At 45.0% G+C, this 21,941-nt stretch overlaps 1 protein-coding gene across 1 annotated transcript in view; it reads left to right on the forward strand.

Moving 5' to 3' along the window:
* Positions 1-696: 696 nt before the first annotated feature.
* The window catches only part of LOC139760255 (atrial natriuretic peptide receptor 1), a 469,288-nt gene continuing 448,043 nt past the window's right edge, over positions 697-21,941 (forward strand). The window contains exon 1 of the mRNA XM_071683187.1: positions 697-769. Within this exon, the coding sequence (XP_071539288.1) occupies positions 745-769 (25 nt within the window). The 5' untranslated portion in view covers positions 697-744. The remainder of the gene's footprint in view (positions 770-21,941) is intronic.

The raw sequence follows: 21,941 nt of genomic DNA on the forward strand, positions 1-21,941 counted from the left end.
TGAAACCTAAGCTAACTTTGCCTAACTTTGCCGGGGAAAATTAACATTGCCCCTGTATCCTAACCTAACCTCGCTTAGTAACCGGGGAAATTTAACATAACCCATGAAACCTAACCTAACCTCGTATAGTAACCGGGAAAAATTAACATTTGCCCCTGGAACCTCGCTTAACCTCGCCTAGCAATCTGTGAAATTTAACATTGCCCCTGAAGCCTAACCTAACCACATTGTATAAGTTAACTAAAATTAACTTTGCTAGGATGATGTGGCCGCCAAGATGACGGGTTTTATTTCGACTAGAATATTTGTGATTAAATTTTGACTATTGGAAGACATATAAAAAATCTCGTAGATTATTATTTGCAAGTTAGGATGACTACACTTTACGACCATTATGCTGGCACGACAAGGGATAATAGGATGGTCTGGTAGTTCAACTTCTTATTTACTAGACCATCTCTTGAACGAAAGCGTAGCTTTCAACATTGCAGCAGTCAACCAATAACCCATTTTCTTTCCTCTCTCTCTCTCTACAGGTTGGACAGTTGTTTTCCCGCGTGGTGAAGCACTGGGGGTGGAATGTCCGGGGCCCAAAATCAACGAGGAAAAAAGCCCGACAAAAAGGGGCCCAAACCCGTGTGCTACTTCACCGTGGCCTCCACCCTCCCAAAAACCCCCAAAACCCAAACCCCCCACTTCGAGAAGTTCAGGGAAAACAGCAACAGGAATTTTACCCCGCTGCTGATGAGTTTCCACGACAAGGCGAGGAGTGAGTGTTAATTTGGAACATTTGGGTTTTTAAGTCTGTCTCTGGTACCAGTCTTGATGTTGTTCGTTAAAAAAAAAATTGTTTTCGTTTTTGTTCTTTTCGGTGGTTTTGGTGTGGGTTAAAAGTTTGTTTGAAAAATTTTGATAGAAAATTTCCAACTTTTATGTATTTTTTTTTTGGGTTTTTTTTTTTTTAAAAAGTTGTAAAGTGTTTCGCTTAAAGTTTTTTTTTTTTTTTTTTTTTTTTTTTTTTTTTAAACCAAAAAAAATCTGTCTATTTCTGTCTTCAGTCCGTTACCAACACAATTTGTACGTAAGTTACTCTTATTTTATCACTAGTTTCGTTTTCTTTATGACCCTCATTTTGCGTCGTATTTACCAATTTACATTTCACTTTTTTTTAATTTTTCTGTGGATTTTTTTTTTTTTTAAATTTCCACCCCTTCAAAAAAAAAACTGGGGGTTTTTTAGGGAAAATTTGGGCCCCCTTTCCCTTTTTAAAAAAAAAAATTATTATATAATAATATTAATATAAAATTTTTAATTTTAAAATATATAAAAAATTTTAAACCCCCCAAAATGTATTTTTTGTGTTTGTCCAAAAATTTTTAAATTTTCCCCTGTTTTAACTGTAAATTAGGTTTAAAAACCCATAACCGAAATTTCGTGTCTTATTTAGTTTTTGGGGTTCAATTTAATTTTGGGATAAAAAATTGGGGGTTTAAAACCTTTCTTTAAATATTTGCCCCTTTCCCATTGGAAGGGAACTTTTAAAACAAAAGGGGGCCTTTGGGTTTTATTTTGTTTTCTTTTAAAAAAAAAAAAAATTATTTTATAAAAAAAAAATCCCCCTCTCAAGTGCCCTATTGGGTTTTGTGTTCGTCTGCAAAAAGGGGAAAATTTTTGGGGCGAAGATTTTTCCCCGTGTGTTGGTTTATCAAAGTGGAAGTGGGAGGTCTTAAGGAGTTGACGTCCCCAAAAAGGTTCTTTGAAGAGGTCTTCTGTCGTCTCTCATTGTAGTTTATCTGTTACATTAGGAGGTTTAATGGTATGAAGAAACATTGGGCTGTCGTATATATATATATTCTTTCTTTCTTTCAAACTATTCGCCATTTCCCGCATTACGAGGGAGCGTTAAAAAACAAAGGACTGGGCCTTTGAGGGAATACCCCCCACCTGGCCCCCTTCTCTGTTCCCCTTTTTTGGAAAAAAAAAAAAAAAAAAAAAAAAAATATAATATATATATATATATATTTTATAAATATATATATATATATAAATTTAATTTTTTTTTTTTTCATACTATTCGCTATTTCCCGCGATAGCGAGGTAGCGTTAAGAACAAAGGACTGGGCCTTTGAGGGAATATCCTCACCTGGACCTCTTCTCTGTTCCTTCTTTTGGAAAAAAAAAAAAAAAAAAAAAAAAAAATTCATGAAATGTACGTTTTAAAGGATAAGTATTTCAAAAGGGTTTCATATACATCGCTTTCAAAAGGAACAGCTTACAGCAGGAATATTGGTGCTGTTCACATAACCCTTACCCCCCCACCAACACAGTCTTGTGTATATATACGCGTCTATTATTACATGTGTGATTATTAGAACAGTTGAAGCTCTCCTGAAAAAATGCTTTTCATGTTTGTTTTCGTCCATTGGGAGGCGCGGAAATGCTAGGATTCGGCTGTGTGAATCTGATTTTGTCCCTGAAAAAAAGGAATTGAGGACGAGCCATCGTCTGCAAGTAGGTCACAGGCGAGAAGCGAGTCGCCTCATTGGCTTAACCAGGGTGGTTAGGAAGGAGGAGAGAGAGAGGAAGGAGGGAAAGTGGATAGTAATGGTGTAGTGCACAGATTTGTGGTGTGGTTAGGTATCGATGGCGTAGGTGTACATACAGATTTATGGAATGGTTATTTATGGGATGGTTATGTATGGGATGGTTGTCTATGGGATGGGTATTTATGGGATGGTTGTTTATGGGATGGTTATAGTGTATCGAGATTTATGGGATGGTTATCAAGTGCACAGATGAAGTTTGTACTGGAAGTGTGTGGACATTTTTTTGGTGTGCCTCATTCCTACACCTCCAGCAGACTTGAGGTGGGGGGTGTGTGTAGCGATCTTGGTACGTTCAGTGAGGAAGATACGACTCGAGCTTAAGGAGGTGTTCTTCGTAGGGTATCGGTGGATGACCGGGACATCGAAGTCCCGAAGACCCCTCTGGTCTGTTGTCGTCACATTAAACACTTGAGACGTGGGCTCACAGTGTCAGCACCGAATACTGAGAGGTGTGTAGGTGTGTGTTGAAGAGGGAACTTGCATCAGCGTCATATTGACTGTCATCCGGAGGCCATACTCAACTCCCCGTGGTGTGACACGGCAGGAGAGGGTCCTCCTCCTCTCCTCCTCCTCCGTGCACTAAACACCTGCAGACATGAACGTTAAATGTCACCGGGGCATCAAGATCTATTCCGGGCTGGAGGTGTAAACCAGAGTCTCATGGGGGAGTTTCCCAGGGAGTGAGGGTGTAGCCAGAGAAGGGTAGAGGGTAACAAGAGCATTGGGAGATTAGGAAGCGGGCAAGAGCTAGGGCGGCTAAGGGAGAGGGAGGGAGAGGATGATGATGGAGGAGGATTAAAGTATGTGGAGGGAGAGGGAGACGGACACAATAGCGGCAGTTATTGAGATAAGGAGCTAAAGTACACGTCTCTGATTGCTGGCACACCTGGTAGCCCTGCCACACCCTGGGACCTGCCTCACCTCTGGTAGCTGCCACACCTCTGGTAGCTGCCTCACCTCTGGTAGCTGCCTCACCTCTGGTAGCTGCCACACCTGGTAGACCTGCCACACCTCTGGTAGCTGCCTCACCTCTGGTAGCTGCCTCACCCTGGGACCTGCCTCACCTCTGGTAGCTGCCTCACCTCTGGTAGCTGCCTCAACTTGGGACCTGCCACACCTCTGGTAGCTGCCACACCTCTGGTAGCTGCCACACCTCTGGTAGCTGCCTCACCTCTGGTAGCTGCCACACCCTGGGACCTGCCACACCTCTGGTAGCTGCCTCACCTATGGTAGCTGCCACACCTCTGGTAGCCCTGCCACACCTCTGGTAGCTGCCACACCTCTGGTAGCTGCCACACCTCTGGTAGCTGCCACACCTCTGGTAGCTGCCACACCTCTGGTAGCTGCCACATGTCCAGGAGACGCTGCTACTCAGGGAACTAACGTAACACTAGAACAGCTCCTCGTTTTGTGTGTGCACAGTGCCTCCATAATGGCCAGCTGGGACTGACGAAGTGCGCGCTTGTAATGCCTGTTGGCTTTGGGATGACCCCACGCCCTGAAGAAGGTGCTGGCCTTGCTCCCAAGGCTGGAGAGATCCCAGGACTCTTGAGACGGTTTTATTAGGGAACTAGGACATGGCGTAGGGTCTGTGGTTACCACTCTTCAGCTGTGATGTTTCCAGCAAGTGGGGTTCGGAGGAGGAGGAGGAGGAGGTGGTAGGGAAGGATTCTCGATGGTAATATAGGGCCGGAGTGGCCCTCCAGGGCGAGGGTCTGTTGACGCGTCTTCCAGAGCTAATCTAACCTGGAATGATTGTCTCGTGCTGTGGTGGCATTTGGATGTCGTGGAGAGTAATAAGGGAGTGTCGGGGTGTGTGTGTGAGGGGGGCCTTTGGGACTTCTCTACCCTGGGTGTTATGCTCTGGTGTGTTGGCTGAGGGTATGCCATGGATTGTGACGTGTGCTGTACGGCGCATATTGACTCTGGTCCGACTGTGGGCTGTTGCTCTGTGTTGACTTTTTCTCTGTGGTTGAGGGAATGCCGTCGTAAGGGATTCAACGCTAGCGGTGTTGAGGGAACTACGAGGGAGGGGGGAGGGGGAGGACTGTACTTTCCCCGAGGCCAAGATAGAGGAAAACTGTGTACTTTCCCGAGGCCAAGATAGAGGAAAAGTGTGTACTTTCTCGAGGCCAAGATAGAGGAAAAGTGTGTCCTTTTCCGCCAAGAAGAAGATTTTTGAGAATTTGAATGGATAACCCTTTTTGATTAGATTGAACGTGAAAACGGGTTGGGAATTTAAGAAAACAGAAATAGTTTAGAGTTTTTTGGTGAAGAAAAATAATACAGTCTTTTTAGTAAAAACAGCTGTACATCAGAGTTAGAAAAGGTGGGGTAGATCGGAAAAAACAAAAATGGTCTTTTTAAGTTATCCTTTTGACTGTTTTAAAAGAGATTGGTAAAAGAATGTGGGATTTTTTTTGAAATTGAAAGTGGGTTTAGCTTGGGTAGTTGTAAAAAATGGGTTTTTTGGGATTAAACGAAAGGGTCTGTTTTGGGGAAAAGGAATGGTGGTTGGGTTTGTTATGGGGGAATGAAAAGCGGGAAGATTATAACGGGGTAAAAGAAAATTTATAAAAAAGATAAGTTGTTTTGGGGAAGAAATTTTAACCCCTAAAGGTTTTTTTTAAGATTATAAAAAAAATTTTAAAAATTTTTTGGAATTTAAAAAAAATTTCGTTGTTTTGGTGTTTAGTAAAGGGGAAAGATAGATCTTTTTAGTAAAGATTAAACACTGATAGATTTTTTGATGAAAACCAATGGGTGCAGCGGGGTTTAGTAACGAATGTTTGATCGGTTTTGATTTTTTTAAAACAAAAAGTCATTTCTTTTTTGGTTTATCACAAAATCCCGCTTTTTAAATTTCCGTGTTGCGCTGTTTTGAGAGAAGAAAGAAAGATAGGGGTTTTTTGAGAGAAGAAAGAAAGTAGCCGCCCCTTTTTGGTAAATAACCAATTACATTTGGAAATTTAGCAAATAGAAGCAGTTTTTTTTGAGTAGTTTGGGTAAAAACAATAGATAGCACCCGGTTTTGAGTAGTTTGGGGTAAAAGGAAATTGGGTGGCGTCTTTTTTGAGTAGTTTGGGTAAAAAGCAATAGAAGCAGGGGGTTTTGAGTAGAAAAAACAGTAGATACGGTTTTTTGAGTAGTTTAAGTAAAAATGGGATAGCAGTCTGTTTTGAGTAGATTAGTAACACAAAGATAGCGCCCTTGGTTTGAGTAGATAAGAGTAGAAAACGTTACTAGACAGCACTTGGGTTTGAGTAGAAACAGCAGTAGATAGCAGTCGGGTATTAAGTAGATAACCTAGACATGGGCCAATGGGTCATCTGTCTTTCCCATCTACCCTCACTCCCCCTCCACACAGTTCACTTACACACGTCACAAAACAAAAGAAGATTCTGGAAAGGGATTCGAACCGTGAATAACTTTGGGAATTATTGAATCTCAGGATTGATACCTTATTGGGAGATGACCGACGCATGAACGAGCGACGCTCTGGCGTCAACGCTACACGATTTTGAAGGGAAATGTGGCGGTTAAGATAAGAGATGTATGGTCTGGATTGACTTGAGTGATCACGGTTGACTCTGGTGTCGCTCTCTGCCTGGATAATGAGAGGACTCGATAATGAGGGAGGAATGTCTGTCCTATAACTGACTGGATAATGAGGGAGTTATGTCTGTCCTATGACTGGATAATGAGGGAGTAATGTGTGTCCTATGACTGGATAATGAGGGAGTAATGTGTGTCCTATGACTGGATAATGAGGGAGTAGTGTCTGTCCTATGACTGGATAATGAGGGAGTAGTGTCTGTCCTATAACTGGATAATGAGGGAGTAATGTGTGTCCTATGACTGGATAATGAGGGAGTAGTGTCTGTCCTGTAACTGGCTGGATAATGAGGGAGTAATGTCTCTCCTATGACTGACTGACATGATGATAATGTTCAGTCTCTCTCTCTCTCCCTGCATGACTGCCATGCCTGAACTTGGACGAGAGAGAAGGACGTCTGAACTTCCAAAACGTGTCTGAACTTGAGAGAGAGAGAGAGAGAGAGAGAGTAATAAGGGTGATGTCCTATGGCTGACTGGTTAACTATGGATCGAAGTGGTTTTCTCTCGCTGATTGGATAATTTTGAGTGGCCTTGTTTGAGACAGGTATATATGAGTAAGGGAGAACACTACAAAACACGAAGAGTTTTGGCCAGAGATGTGCAGACAATAGGAACTGTTTGTTATGGAAATGGGTCGAAAATGAAATGAGTTGGGTGGGGATGGGTTGAAATTTTGAAATGTCGTTCGAAAATTGGTTAAAACGTGAAGAAAAAAGGGGGGTTGTGAATGGGTCGAAATTCGGGGAAAAAATTCGAGTATTCAATAATAATTCCATGGTGTAGTTAATGATGTGTTTGGCGCAGTTGCCTTGTTTGCCTTTGTGGGATGATGGTAAAGAGGGTATATAACGTTGTTCAGAATCTAGTATCTTTTATGATATAAAGTCAACCTCGCCAGGTTTGATGTTAAATCAGGTGTATGACCTTCCTCCAGAGCAACAGTGAGTATCGGATAAACGTTCCTAGAACCTTGGACCTTGCATTTCCATGTACGTGTTAAGAACCTGTGTATTTTTCACGTACGTCTCAAAGCCTTTCCAGTTCCATGAACGTCCGAAGAACTTTCCAGTTCCATGAATGTCCTAAGGACCTTCAGAATCCATGGACGTCCGAAGGACCTTCCAGTTCCATGAATGTCCTAAGGACCTTCCAGTTCCATGAATGTCCTGAGGACCTTCCAGTTCTCTGAACGTCCCAAGGACCTTCCAGTTCCATGAACGTCCGAAGGACCTTCCACTTCCTTGAATGTCCTAAGGACCTTCCAGTTCCATGAACGTCCGAAGGACCTTCCAGTTCCATGAATGTCTTAAGGACCTTCCAGTTCTCTGAACGTCCCTAGGACCTTCCAGTTCCATGAACGTCCGAAGAACCTTCCAGATCTATGAACGTCCGAAGGACCTTCCAGTTCCATGAATGTCTTAAGGACCTTCCAGTTCCTTGAACGTCCCAAGGACCTTCCAGTTCCATGAACGTCCAAAGGACCTTCCACTTCCTTGAATGTCCTAAGGACCTTCCAGTTCCTTGAATGTCCTAAGGACCTTCAGGATCCATGGACGTCCTAAGGACCTTCCAGTTCCTTGAATGTCCCAAGGACCTTCCAGTTCCATGAACGTCCGAAGAACCTTCTAGTTCTATGAACGTCCTAAGGACCTTCCAGATCCATGAACTATCTGTTGATCTTTCCGTTCCATATACATCCCAAGAACCTTCCGGTTCCATGTACTCCCACATTGATCTTTCTGTTCCATATACATCCCAAAGACTTTCCAGTTCCATGTACTCCTCATTGACCTCCACCTTCCATATACATCCCAAAGACCTTCCAGTCCCATGTCTACCCGAAGGGCTTTCCAGATCCATGTGCGCCCCATGGATCCATCATATTCCAGACATCACAGCGGGGTCTTTCTTGTAATTTTGCTCTGGTTGATTAGAGTTCCATTCAGCTGGTTGTCTGCCGTCTTGTTATGATCTCTTCTTTTTTTTTGTGCTGGTCTCTGTGGCTTGACAGATGTCGGAAGGGCTGAGTCTCTCGATTTCTTTGATGCTGCGGACGTGAATTGCGTCCCCCCCCCTCCTCTTCTTTTGAGTGCGTTGAACTTAACAAGATCCTGGAATACCTGAGCACCGCGTTGGGAGGACCTTGATGTCGACTCTATATTTCTTCTTTTGTTCCCGCCACAGGCGCTACCTCGCCGTAGACGAAGTGGTTTCTCTCTCTCTCTCTCTCTCTCTCTCTCTCTCTCTCTCTCTCTCTCTCTCTCTCTCTCTCTCTCTCTCTCTCCTTGTTAGCGGATGAAGACGGTGGCTTTCAATTCCAGTCCTTGGACTGACCTCGTATTCCAGAAGCCCTTGTGTGTGTTTGATTTTTTCTTCTATGTCAAATGGCGAAAAGTTCATCAAGTCCCAGGAAGACGTAACATTCTGATGCGTCGACCATGTATCATCGTAACTTTATATTCCACGATGGCCACTTCTGTGCAACAGAGAATGGACCCGTGTCTCGAGAACTGAAAACGAGGCGTTGGGATGAGGAGAGAAAACGTTAAGGAATGATGAGAACTATTCGTGGTTTTAAGAATCGAACTTTGCCAGGACCAAGGCGAAATGATCAAACGGAACTGGGAAGGAAATGACGGTAGATGAGGTGTGGGGGAAAGAGTTGATAGAGATTGTGATGGATAAAGCAAGTGAGAGATTTTGACAAATGCGATTACTTTTTGCTGTTGGAGTCACGGGCAACTTGACAGCGGATGTTGTTTAATAAATGTTGACTTGCTTGGAAGTTTGGATGTTAACTTGGAAGTTTGGATGTTAACTTGAAAGTTTAACTGTTAACTTGGAAGTTTAAATGTTAACTTGGAAGTTTAAATGTTAACTTGGAAGTTTAATTGTTAACTTGGAAGTTTAAATGTTAACTTGGAAGTTTAAATGTTAACTTGGAAGTTTAAATGTTAACTTGGAAGTTTAAATGTTAACTTGGAAGTTTGAATGTTAACTTGGAAGTTTAATTGTTAACTTGGAAGTTTAAATGTTAACTTGGAAGTTTAAATGTTAACTTGGAAGTTTGGATGTTAACTTGGAAGTTTAAATGTTAACTTAAAAGTTTAAATGTTAACTTAGAAGTTCAGATGTTAACTTAGTACATAAGTTAGCACTTGAGTAGATTCAAATTTTTTTGAGGAGTTTTGAGAGAATCCTGAAATACGTCACAAGAAGTATTTGGGGGAATCGAACCCACACGTCATGAAATGGGGGTTTAGAATTCGATCGCCATTCAGTATTGAAATCCACTGGTTTTATAGGACCATATTGTTCTTCCCTCCATCTTTTGAGGTTTGTTCTCTTCTATTCTGTCGTATCTATGTTCGGTGTAGCCTCTGTGAGCTGGCGGTGTGAACTGCAATTACAGTTAAAAGTAATTGTGAGTCCTTCCGGGAACTGGTCATTGCCGTGTGAGTCGAAGATCAGTTATGTAATCGTCTCAAATGTAATATGTGAAGTGTTAGGGCCCTGGAGTACATGAGATACATTTCCTGTGCTCGTAATCGTCTCAAATGTAATATGTGAAGTGTTAGGGCCCTGGAGTACATGAAATACATTCCCTGTGCTCGTATTACAATTTGAATATTTTGAACTTGTGTAATTCTCAAGATTTCAGTTCGTTTACCTAGACACTTTTCTTCTGTAATTCTTAAAATTTGAGTTCGTGTACCTGAACACTTTTCTTAAGCTCTGAATTGAAGTTGTGAACTTGTATTAGTAAAAATTCTATCGATTCCTTCATTAGTAACTTTGCAACCATTAAGGAAAGCTGATATCCTTAATTATGTAAATGACTTTAAGGTTTTAGGGATCGTAAAAGCGCTGAATAATCATTAATTAAGTTCTGGCGATTTCCAAACAATCCAGTAAACAAAATCATTCGATTGGACAATATGACAGAAGGTCTGTTGAATGTATTCCGTAGTATTGACCCTCCATCGTAACCACAGACTCGGATCCTATACAGTGTTGGATGCGCCCTCTTGCGATGCTTGGGAATTGGTGTTGGAGGCGGTGGGAGCCCAAGATTGGTGTTGGAGGGCAAGATTGGTGTTGGAGGAGGCGGTGGGAGTACAAGATTGGTGTTGGAGGAGGCGGTGGAAGCACAAGATTGGTGTTGGAGAAGGCGGTGGGAGCACAAGATTGGTGTTGAAGGAGTCGGTGGGAGCGCTGGTGTTGGAGGAGGCCTCGGTGGGAGCACAAGATTGGTGTTGGAGGAGGCTGTGGGAGCACAAGATTCGTGTTGGAGAAGGCGGTGGAAGCACAAGATTGGTGTTGGAGGAGGCGGTGGAAGCACAAGATTGGTGTTGGAGGAGGCCTCGGTGGGAGTACAAGATTGGTGTTGGAGGAGGCGGTGGGAGTACAAGATTGGTGTTGGAGGAGGCGGTGGGAGCACAAGATTGGTGTTGGAGGAGGCGGTGGGAGCACAAGATTGGTGTTGGAGGAGGCGGTGGAAGCACAAGATTGGTGTTGGAGGAGGCGGTGGGAGCACAAGATTGGTGTTGGAGGAGGCGGTGGGAGCGCTAGATTGGTGTTGGAGGAGGCGGTGGGAGCACAAGATTGGTGTTGGAGGAGGCGGTGGGAGCACAAGATTGGTGTTGAAGGAGTCGGTGGGAGCGCTGGTGTTGGAGGAGGCCTCGGTGGGAGCACAAGATTGGTGTTGGAGGAGGCTGTGGGAGCACAAGATTCGTGTTGGAGAAGGCGGTGGAAGCACAAGATTGGTGTTGGAGGAGGCGGTGGAAGCACAAGATTGGTGTTGGAGGAGGCCTCGGTGGGAGTACAAGATTGGTGTTGGAGGAGGCGGTGGGAGTACAAGATTGGTGTTGGAGGAGGCGGTGGGAGCACAAGATTGGTGTTGGAGGAGGCGGTGGGAGCACAAGATTGGTGTTGGAGGAGGCGGTGGAAGCACAAGATTGGTGTTGGAGGAGGCGGTGGGAGCACAAGATTGGTGTTGGAGGAGGCGGTGGGAGCGCTAGATTGGTGTTGGAGGAGGCGGTGGGAGCACAAGATTGGTGTTGGAGGAGGCGGTGGGAACACAAGATTGGTGTTGGAGGAGGCGGTGGGAGCACAAGATTGGTGTTGGAGGAGGCGGTGGGAGCATAAGATTGGTGTTGGAGGAGGCGGTGGAAGCACAAGATTGGTGTTGGAGAAGGCTGTGGGAGCACAAGATTGGTGTTGGAGGAGGCGGTGGAAGCACAAGATTGGGGTCGTGGTTCGCCTCCGGGGGACACACACTTTTTTGGGGTCGGTGGTGGAATGTGGGGTTAAGGGCTGCTCATATCATGTCGACGGAGCGTCGTCTGGGGGTGAGTGGATGGCTGGAAGGTCTTTTGAAACTCATAAACCCACTGTCCCTCGTGTGTCCTAAAGGTGTGTAGAAGTGTGTGTGGAGGAGGGATGGAGGGATGGCTGGTTTGTGTGTGTGGAGGAGGGATGGAGGGATGGCTGGTTATGGAGGAGGGGCGTTTAAAGTCTAGGAGGGCCGGCCATGGTAGGATAACGCCGAGTGGCTTTGAAAACCGTCGTGTGCGAATGTCTTTGTGTCGCGTCTCGTTGGATATTTTTGTATTTTTTTCTTTCATTTTAGGAGAAGAGTGTGTCCGTCTTTACCGGTATAGACCATCGTGTTGATTGTGGCTCTGTGTTCTCTTATCACGACGCGTAAGTGAGAACTTTGTAGAACTTGGCTTGGTAGAACTTTCAAACTTCCCATTCAGAAGGGAAGACAATGTATTTGATTTATCTTCTTTTTTTACCTTTTTACATGAGCTAAGTTTATATTCATCATGTCTTAGTGTTTGTTTACTGATTATTATACAGATTTATATAATGTAGCAGTCACTTTATTGTGTGTATATATATATATATATATATATATATATATATATATATATATATATATATATATATATATATATATATATATATTCTTTCTTTTAAACTATTTGCCATTTCTCGCGTTAGCGAGGTAGCGTTATGAACAGAGGACTGGGCCTTTGTGTCATATCCTCACCTGGCCCCCTTCTCTGTTCCTCCTTTTGGAAAATTAAAAAAAAAACGAGAGGGTAGGATTTCCAGCCCCCCGCTCCCTCCCCCTTTTAGTCGCCTTCTACGACACGCAGGGAATACGTGGGAAGTATTCTTTCTCCCCTATCCCCAGGGATAATATATATATATATATATATATATATATATATATATATATATATATATATATATATATATATATATATATATATATGCTGTGGGTGGTGAGAGTTGTTACGTAATGGTGTGAAGGTAATAGTTGTATCCAAAGGACAATCGTACCTGTGTCCATTGTCCCTTTGGAGACGCAACCGACATGGAGGTATACACACACACACACACACACACACACACACACACACACGCACACACACACACACACACGCACGCACGCCCGTGCTCGTCTGCTGCCGCTGTGGAAGAATTTAATTAAGGCAGAGTGATGGCAGAAGATTAAAAGTTTGTGGGTTGTAGTGTTAGGTAAACCAACCCCCTATCCCATGGAAGCCATACTATCTGCTCCTCACTTCTTGACTCTGGTCGAACCTGGCGGTGTCCTCGATGCTGGTCGAACCTGGCGGTGTCCTCGACGTTGGTCGAGCCTGGCGGTGTCCTCGACGTTGGTCGAGCCTGGCGGTGTCCTCGACGCTGGTCGAACCTGGCGGTGTCCTCGACGCTGGTCGAGCCTGGCGGTGTCCTCGATGCTGGTCGAGCCTGGCGGTGTCCTCGACGTTGGTCGAACCTGGCGGTGTCCTCGACGTTGGTCGAACCTGGCGGTGTCCTCGACGCTGGTCGAACCTGGCGGTGTCCTCGACGCTGGTCGAGCCTGGCGGTGTCCTCGATGCTGGTCGAGCCTGGCGGTGTCCTCGACGTTGGTCGAACCTGGCGGTGTCCTCGACGTTGGTCGAACCTGGCGGTGTCCTCGACGTTGGTCGAACCTGGCGGTGTCCTCGACATTGGTCGAGCCTGGCGGTGTCCTCGACGCTGGTCGAGCCTGGCGGTGTCCTCGACGTTGGTCGAGCCTGGCGGTGTCCTCGACGTTGGTCGAACCTGGCGGTGTCCTCGACGTTGGTCGAACCTGGCGGTGTCCTCGACATTGGTCGAGCCTGCCGGTGTCCTCGACGTTGGTCGAGCCTGCCGGTGTCCTCGACGTTGGTCGAACCTGGCGGTGTCCTCGACGTTGGTCGAGCCTGGTGGTGTCCTCGACGTTGGTCGAGCCTGGTGGTGTCCTCGACGTTGGTCGAACCTGGCGGTGTCCTCGACGTTGGTCGAGCCTGGCGGTGTCCTCGACATTGGTCGAGCCTGGCGGTGTCCTCGACGCTGGTCGAGCCTGGTGGTGTCCTCGACATTGGTCGAGCCTGGCGGTGTCCTCGACGTTGGTCGAACCTGGTGGTGTCCTCGACGTTGGTCGAACCTGGCGGTGTCCTCGACGTTGGTCGAGCCTGGCGGTGTCCTCGACGCTGGTCGAACCTGGTGGTGTCCTCGACGTTGGTCGAGCCTGGTGGTGTCCTCGACGTTGGTCGAGCCTGGCGGTGTCCTCGACGTTGGTCGAGCCTGGCGGTGTCCTCGACGTTGGTCGAGCCTGGCGGTGTCCTCGACGCTGGTCGAACCTGGCGGTGTCCTCGACATTGGTCGAGCCTGGCGGTGTCCTCGACGTTGGTCGAGCCTGGCGGTGTCCTCGACGTTGGTCGAGCCTGGTGGTGTCCTCGACGTTGGTCGAGCCTGGCGGTGTCCTCGACGTTGGTCGAGCCTGGCGGTGTCCTCGACGTTGGTCGAGCCTGGCGGTGTCCTCGACGTTGGTCGAGCCTGGCGGTGTCCTCGACATTGGTCGAACCTTGCGGTGTCCTCGACGTTGGTCGAGCCTGGCGGTGTCCTCGACATTGGTCGAGCCTGGCGGTGTCCTCGACGTTGGTCGAGCCTGGCGGTGTCCTCGACGTTGGTCGAGCCTGGCGGTGTCCTCGACGTTGGTCGAGCCTGGCGGTGTCCTCGACGTTGGTCGAGCCTGGCGGTGTCCTCGCCGTTGGTCGAGCCTGGCGGTGTCCTCGACGTTGGTCGAACCTGGCTGTGTCCTCGACATTGGTCGAACCTGGCGGTGTCCTCGACATTGGTCGAACCTCATCACCGATGAGCTGGCTGGCCCATCACCCCATCGTAAACATGTGATTGTCCAAAACATGTTTTGGACAATCACATGTTTACCAAATGGCGTCCTAGCTTCGTCTCTTCGATGTATATCAACTGACTGTTATATTTCTCTCTTGTGTCTCCCCTGATGATGTGATTATTACACGAAAGTGCACTTGGGAACTTTTCGTGTTTCATTTTCCCCGTGAACTCGTAAGAATATCTTGATCACGCGAATAATTGTGATCCTTTCCAATATATATATATATATATATATATATATATATATATATATATATATATATATATATATATATATATATATATATATATATATATTAGGATTGAAAGCATTGTGATCCCCTCACGTCCATATTTATACCACGTGCATAAATTACCACCGCACACTTTTACCGCTTCACTCTACCACGGGTAACCCGATACCTGGGAGAGATTACCACCGCGGGACGAGCGATGGTAATTGACCTGGATGTAGAAGTGACGTCATCTGTCCGTGGCCTAGATTTGCCAGGGATTACATTACCAGCGCTGCATCAGTAGGTTGTATGATCATTGTCATTAATATGTGTTTGTAAATTGCTTTTCCATTGTTCGGGGACTGAGTTTTGCATTCATGTGGGCCCCCATATCTTGTCTGTGATCCATATTGTGTAATTACCCATTTGTGTAATTAGCTATTTGCGTAATTAGCTATTTGTGTAATTACTTAGTTGTATTGTACAGGGAGGGAGTTGTTCACTCGTGGGGGCCCATCTCTTGTGTGTAACCCATCTCTTGTGTGTAACCCATCTCTTGTGTGTCACCCATCTCATGTGTGTAACCCATTTCGTGTGTGTAACCCATCTCTTGTGTGTAACCCATCTCTTGTGTGTCACCCATCTCTTGTGTGTAACCCATCTCTTGTGTGTAACCCATCTCTTGTGTGTGTAACCCATCTCTTGTGTGTAACCCATCTCTTGTGTGTAACCCATCTCTTGTGTGTAACCCATCTCTTGTGTGTAACCCATCTTGTGTGTGTAACCCATCTTGTGTGTGTAACCCATCTCTTGTGTGTCACCCATCTCTTGTGTGTAACCCATCTCTTGTGTGTAACCCATCTCTTGTGTGTAACCCATCTCTTGTGTGTAACCCATCTCTTGTGTGTAACCCATCTCTTGTGTGTAACCCATCTCTTGTGTGTAACCCATCTTGTGTGTGTAACCCATCTTGTGTGTGTAACCCATCTCTTGTGTGTAACCCATCTCTTGTGTGTCACCCATCTCTTGTGTGTAACCCATCTCTTGTGTGTCACCCATCTCTTGTGTGTCAGCCATCTCTTGTGTGTCAGCCATCTCTTGTGTGTCAGCCATCTCTTGTGTGTCAGCCATCTCTTGTGTGTCAGCCATCTCTTGTGTGTAACCCATCTCTTGTGTGTAACCCATCTCTTGTGTGTAACCCATCTTGTGTGTGTAACCCATCTTGTGTGTGTAACCCATCTTGTGTGTGTAACCCATCTCTTGTGTGTCACCCATCTCTTGTGTGTAACCCATCTCTTGTGTGAAACCCATCTCTTGTGTGTAACCCATCTTGTGTGTGTAACCCATCTCTTGTGTGTCACCCATCTCTTGTGTGTAACCCATCTCTTGTGTGAAACCCATCTCTTGTGTGTAACCCATCTCTTGTGTGTCACCCATCTCTTGTGTGTCACCCATCTCTTGTGTGTAACCCATCTCTTGTGTGAAACCCATCTCTTGTGTGTAACCCATCTCTTGTGTGTAACCCATCTCTTGTGTGTAACCCATCTCTTGTGTGTAACCCATCTCTTGTGTGTAACCCATCTCTTGTGTGTAACCCATCTTGTGTGTGTAACCCATCTTGTGTGTGTAACCCATCTCTTGTGTGTCAGCCATCTCTTGTGTGTCACCCATCTCTTGTGTGTAACCCATCTCTTGTGTGAAACCCATCTCTTGTGTGTAACCCATCTCTTGTGTATAATTACCCATTTGTACTGTACGGGGAGGGAGTTGTACACTCGAGGGGACCCCATCTCCTCAAACATAGTCCATCATACGAGATAAGTTTGTGTTTCTAATCTACATTAACCTGAATTCAGTTGGTGCCATTTATCCACCACTCTTGTACCATACAAACACTTCCTTCTGAACGAGATCCTTATTTAATTTCTTGGCAGGTCGTCCCACTGACCTGTCCCTCCATCTCTCAAACTGTTCACGACTCCGTCAGTCCGATTTTAAACCCTAAAGGGCTTGGTCAGGTCAACCCACACACACCTTCCTCCCTCCCGTGTGTGTGTGTGTGTGTGTGTGTGCGTGTATATGTGTGTGTGTGTGTGTGTGTGTGTGTGTGTGTGTTGGGTTGCTAATAGGGCAAAACTCTTGTACTGAACCCGGCCTTTACCTGTATCGAGTAAGAGGTTAGATTCGGGTAACTTTTATGTTGAGCTCGTTAAATGCTGGTTGAGTCTGGTTCAACTTCATTGTTTAGCTTATTAAACCGGGTGGAATTCGGTTCACTTATAGCCTCCCGGTCAGTGAAGCAGGTTATCCCCAAGTTAACTATGTCGTAAGTTTCACGTATGAGAAAGTTTTCTCTCTTCCTTTATTAAGAATACTTACTGATGTCAAAATTCTCCTCATATTACTTTAAGATGAAACTTTACAATACTTACACGAGTTTGACATGCGGGCGACATTAAATGGAAAAAAAAAAAGAGAAACTTTCGTCTGATACTTAGAAAACAAAATGGAAGTGACTTTTGAAAAGTGGAAGGGTATTTTAGTGGTAGTGTACTTATGATACTTAAAGTATTAAGTGTATGGGATAGGCCTACAGTTGGTAATCATGGGTCGTGTGCTTAGGTCTGGGGTTAAACTTGTACACGATGAGAAATGGAAAGCAAAACGTCTTGGGCTTGTTCATTTGTTCACCGAATGAACAGTTGAACGTACCCCAGGTGAGCCGATGGGTGGCTGGCAGAGTGTGTGTGTATGAGAGAGAGAGAGAGAGAGAGAGAGAGAGCGTCGCTAGGGAACCAACTGAAGGAGTTCATCCAAGTCGCTCCTTATCTCTTTTATTTTTATCTCCTGTTCTATCTCGCTGGCTATCGATTTTCTCTCTCTCTCTCTCTCTCTCTCTCTCTCTCTCTCTCTCTCTCTCTCTCTCTCTCTCTCTCTCTCTCTCTCTCTCTCGTCATCACGTCACCCGCAGCGACCGCTTCTCGACCCAATGTAGATCTATCGTGAGGTGGATCGGCTGCGCGCTGTACAACACCCCCAAAACCACCACCCCCTTGCCTCAGGGGGCCCCAAAACTCATCCTCGTTAAGCACTGGCTAAAGATCGTATGGTATTGTCCATGCCTTCTACCAGTGTATAGGGGAAGGTGTGGCTGGGCGAGTGATGCCACACAACTTAACTTTGACTTCAGACTCGATGAACCCAGACCCCGTGCGTACGAGGCCAGGAGCCATCTCGCCTATGGTGCAACGGAGGAAACCTCATCTGTTGTGTATTTGAGGGTGTATGACTTGCATGTGTGGTGTGAGGAGGAGCACAGTGGTACGTCCCTCCGTCAGGGTGGTGTCGTGGAGGTCCAACTTCGAGGACGTGGCCATGTGTGGTGTGAGGGGGAGCACAGTGGTACGTCCCTCCGTCAGGGTGGTGTCGTGGAGGTCCAACTTCGAGGACGTGGCCAAGTGTGGTGTGAGGAGGAGCACAGTGGTACGTCCCTCCGTCAGGGTGGTGTCGTGGAGGTCCAACTTCGAGGACGTGGCCAAGTGTGGTGTGAGGGGGAGCACAGTGGTACGTCCCTCCGTCAGGGTGGTGTCGTGGAGGTCCAACTTCGAGGACGTGGCCAAGTGTGGTGTGAGGAGGAGCGCAGTGGTACGTCCCTCCGTCAGGGTGGTGTCGTGGAGGTCGAAGGCTTCGCCAGAGTGATGCACGACAGGTTATTATATATTCAGGAAAGGTCGTTTTGTGTGTGTGTGTGTGTGTGTGTGTGTGTGTGTGTGTGTGTGATGAAGGCCTGGTTAGCCCTAGACAATGTTCAGTCGTGATATACAGTGCAGATGAAGCGTGGAGGTCTTCGTAATGTTATTGGGATGGGGGTCTTCCTGATATTCTTGGGATGGGGTCTTTAATTGGGTCTTTTATCATTGGTCTGTGAGCGGGACTTTCAGGGTTATTCTTAGGATGGGGGTCTTCAAATGGGTCTCTAAATGACATTCTTGGGATGGGGGTCTTCAAGTGGGTCTCTAAATGATATTCTTGGGATGGAGGTCTTTTAATGGGTCTTCATGATAATCGTGGTATGAGGTCTTTGAGTGGATCTTAAGGATAATCTTAGGAAGGGATCTTCAAGGTGGGGTATTCATGTTAGCATAGGGCCATTTTAAGTCTGTTTTCCTCATGGATACATTAGTATTTTATAATTCTTTTTTTACGTGTGAGTTGATGCCTGATTCTCCAACCACTGTGTTTGCGGAACATGGAACTAATTTGGGAACGTGATGAGGATGGATGGCGTGCATATCCTGTTTATCTCATTACCCGAGTGAACAGGATCTCTCTGCTCTCTGCTGTCACTAAGGGAATCCTAGACTTCTGAAAACCTTCCACTTAACAATTACTTTGAGAAGGTTTTCTTCTGTTTCGTCTCGTGTGGGATGGTATGGATAACAATCCTGCACGTATTCTCCTGCTGTTCATATGGGTATCCGACTTACTTTAAAGTGGTGGTTCATTCAGGTGGTCCGTTCTGTTGGTTCATTCTGATGGTTCATTCTGTTGGTCCGTTCTGGTGGTTCATTCTGGTGGTTCGTTCTGGTGGTCGATTCTGGTGGTTCGTTCTGATGGTCGATTCTGGTGGTTCGTTCTGATGGTCGATTCTGGTGGTTCGTTCTGATGGTCGATTCTGGTGGTTCATTCTAGTGGTTTGTTCTTTTGGTCCATTCTGGTGGTTCATTCTGAAGGTTCATTCTGGTGGTGGCTCATTCTGATGGTTCATTCTGGTGGTCCGTTCTCGTGGCTCATTCTGATGGTCTATTCTGGTGGTTCATTCTCGTGGTTCATTCTGATGGTCCATTCTAGTGGTTCATTCTGATGGTTCATTCTAGTGGTTCGTTCTGATGGTTCATTCTGGTGGTTCATTCTGGATGTTCATTCTGGTGGTTCATTCTGGTGGTCCATTCTGATGGTTCATTCTGGTGGTCCATTCTGATGGTCCATTCTAGTGGTTCATTCTGATGGTTCATTCTCTGCAATCCGACCCAGTACTGTAGTTCACGAATCAGTCACCAGGAGGCGTTGCATCGGTTATATACATTGGTTGTTTGGGGGGATTCGATTGCGTGTATTTCCTGGCTCGTCCTCACAGTTGACCATTTGTGATTCGTGTCGTCCGAAAATATCAAGAAAAACACTTCGTAAAGTTATCCGGATTCACCGGATATCGGACGATCTCCCGGCCCGCATTTAGGCAAGGATCGTCTAGCAGATTTCCCCTTTTACAGAACATGTTATTAGAATGGTAAACAAAATCTGTAAATGGAATGGGCGATATTCCCTAGGGCCCAGGCGTCTTGATCCACCTTATAGCCTTCGATATAACCTTACGTTCTGCCACGAATAAAGATGCAGATCTGGGCAGACGTTCGAATATGGGCAAAATTTCCACTGGAAAGAGAGAATATTTTCTATTTCCAGTGGTGATTGTGCATGTACCCCTTCTTGGTGAAGTGAAGGTTCTGTGTGTGTGTATATATATATATATATATATATATATATATATATATATATATATATATATATATATATATATATTATCCCTGGGGATAGGGGATTAAGAATACTTCCCACGTATTCCCTGCGTGTCGTAGAAGGCGACTAAAAGGGGAGGGAGCGGGGGGCTGGAAATCCTCCCCTCTCGTTTTTTTTTAATTTTCCAAAAGAAGGAACAGAGAATTGGGCCAGGTGAGGATATTCCCTCAAAGGCCCAGTCCTCTGTTCTTAACGCTACCTCGCTAATGCGGGAAATGGCGAATAGTTTGAAAAAAAAAATATATATATATATGTATTCCTATGAGTCCCCGGGGAAAAAGAAACACGAAAAGTTCCCAAGTGCACTTTCGTGTAATAATCACATCATCAGGGGAGACACATGAGAGAAATATAACAGTCAGTTGATATACATCGAAGAGACGAAGCTAGGACGCCATTTGGTAAACATGTGATATATATATATATATATATATATATATATATATATATATATATATATATATATGGTGAAAGTTATCTTGACCTTGGCCTTATACGTCTTAGTCATCGAGTAAATGGACCTGAATAATGTAACTGACTTGGGAGGGTCAAAGTCAGGCTGGTCTGACGGTGGTTTTGGGTGTGCGAGCGGTTTCTAGTTTGGCCACGGTTTCTAGTTTTGCCCTGGTTTCTAGTTTGACAGTGGTTTCTAGTTTCACAGTGGTTTCTAGTTTGGCGGCGGTTTCTAGTTTGGCACTGGTTTCTAGTATGGCAGCGGTTTCTAGTTTGGTACTGGTTTCTAGTTTGGCGATAGTTTCTAGTTTGGCGCTGGTTTCTAGTTTAGCAGTGGTTTCTAGTCTGGCGGCGGTTTCTAGTTTGACAGTGGTTTCTAGTTTGACACTGGCTTCTAGTTTGGCACTGGTTTCTAGTTTGACAGTGGTTTCTAGTTTGACAGCGGTTTCTAGTTTGACAATGGCTTTTTGATCTTGATAACAGAAGGGATTTAAGACAACTGTAGAGAAGTGATTGGCGGAGCCTCGTGTAAGTTTTGTGAAAGCGTAAATATACGCATGACTTTGAAGTCATCATAAAACATGGATTTCTCCTCCTCTAAAATGAGTATTTCGTATCACCAATGAATAAGTAATATTCTATTTCATGTCACCAGTGAATAAGACATATTCTTATATTTTGTGTCACCAATTAGTAAGACATATTCTATTTCGTGTCATCAATGGATAAGACATATTCTATTTCGTGTCACTAGTTAATAAGACATATTCTATTTCGTGTCATCAATGAATAAGACATATTCTATTTCGTGTCACTAGTTAATAAGACATATTCTATTTCGTGTCACCAGTGAATAAGACATATTCTTATATTTCGTGTCACCAATTAGTAAGACATTCTATTTCGTGTCACTAGTTAATAAGACATATTCTATTTCGTGTCACCAGTTGATAAGACATTCTATTTCGTGTCACCGATTAATAAGACATTCTAAAGTGAGTGTGGAATCCTCTTCATCCACTTGTGTGGGTAGGTATTTCTTCATATTCCCCAGGATTTCTGTTTATATATATATATATATATATATATATATATATATATATATATATATATATATATATATATATATATATTATGTATATCTTGAGCTTGTTGGAGAAAAGACTGTGAGAAAGAATTAAGGTCGTGAAAGCATTAGACGTAAGTGATTTGACGATGTAAATAAATTTCG

Source organism: Panulirus ornatus, chromosome 36 (genome assembly GCF_036320965.1).
Source record: "Panulirus ornatus isolate Po-2019 chromosome 36, ASM3632096v1, whole genome shotgun sequence".
In the NCBI taxonomy this organism is placed as follows: domain Eukaryota; kingdom Metazoa; phylum Arthropoda; class Malacostraca; order Decapoda; family Palinuridae; genus Panulirus; species Panulirus ornatus.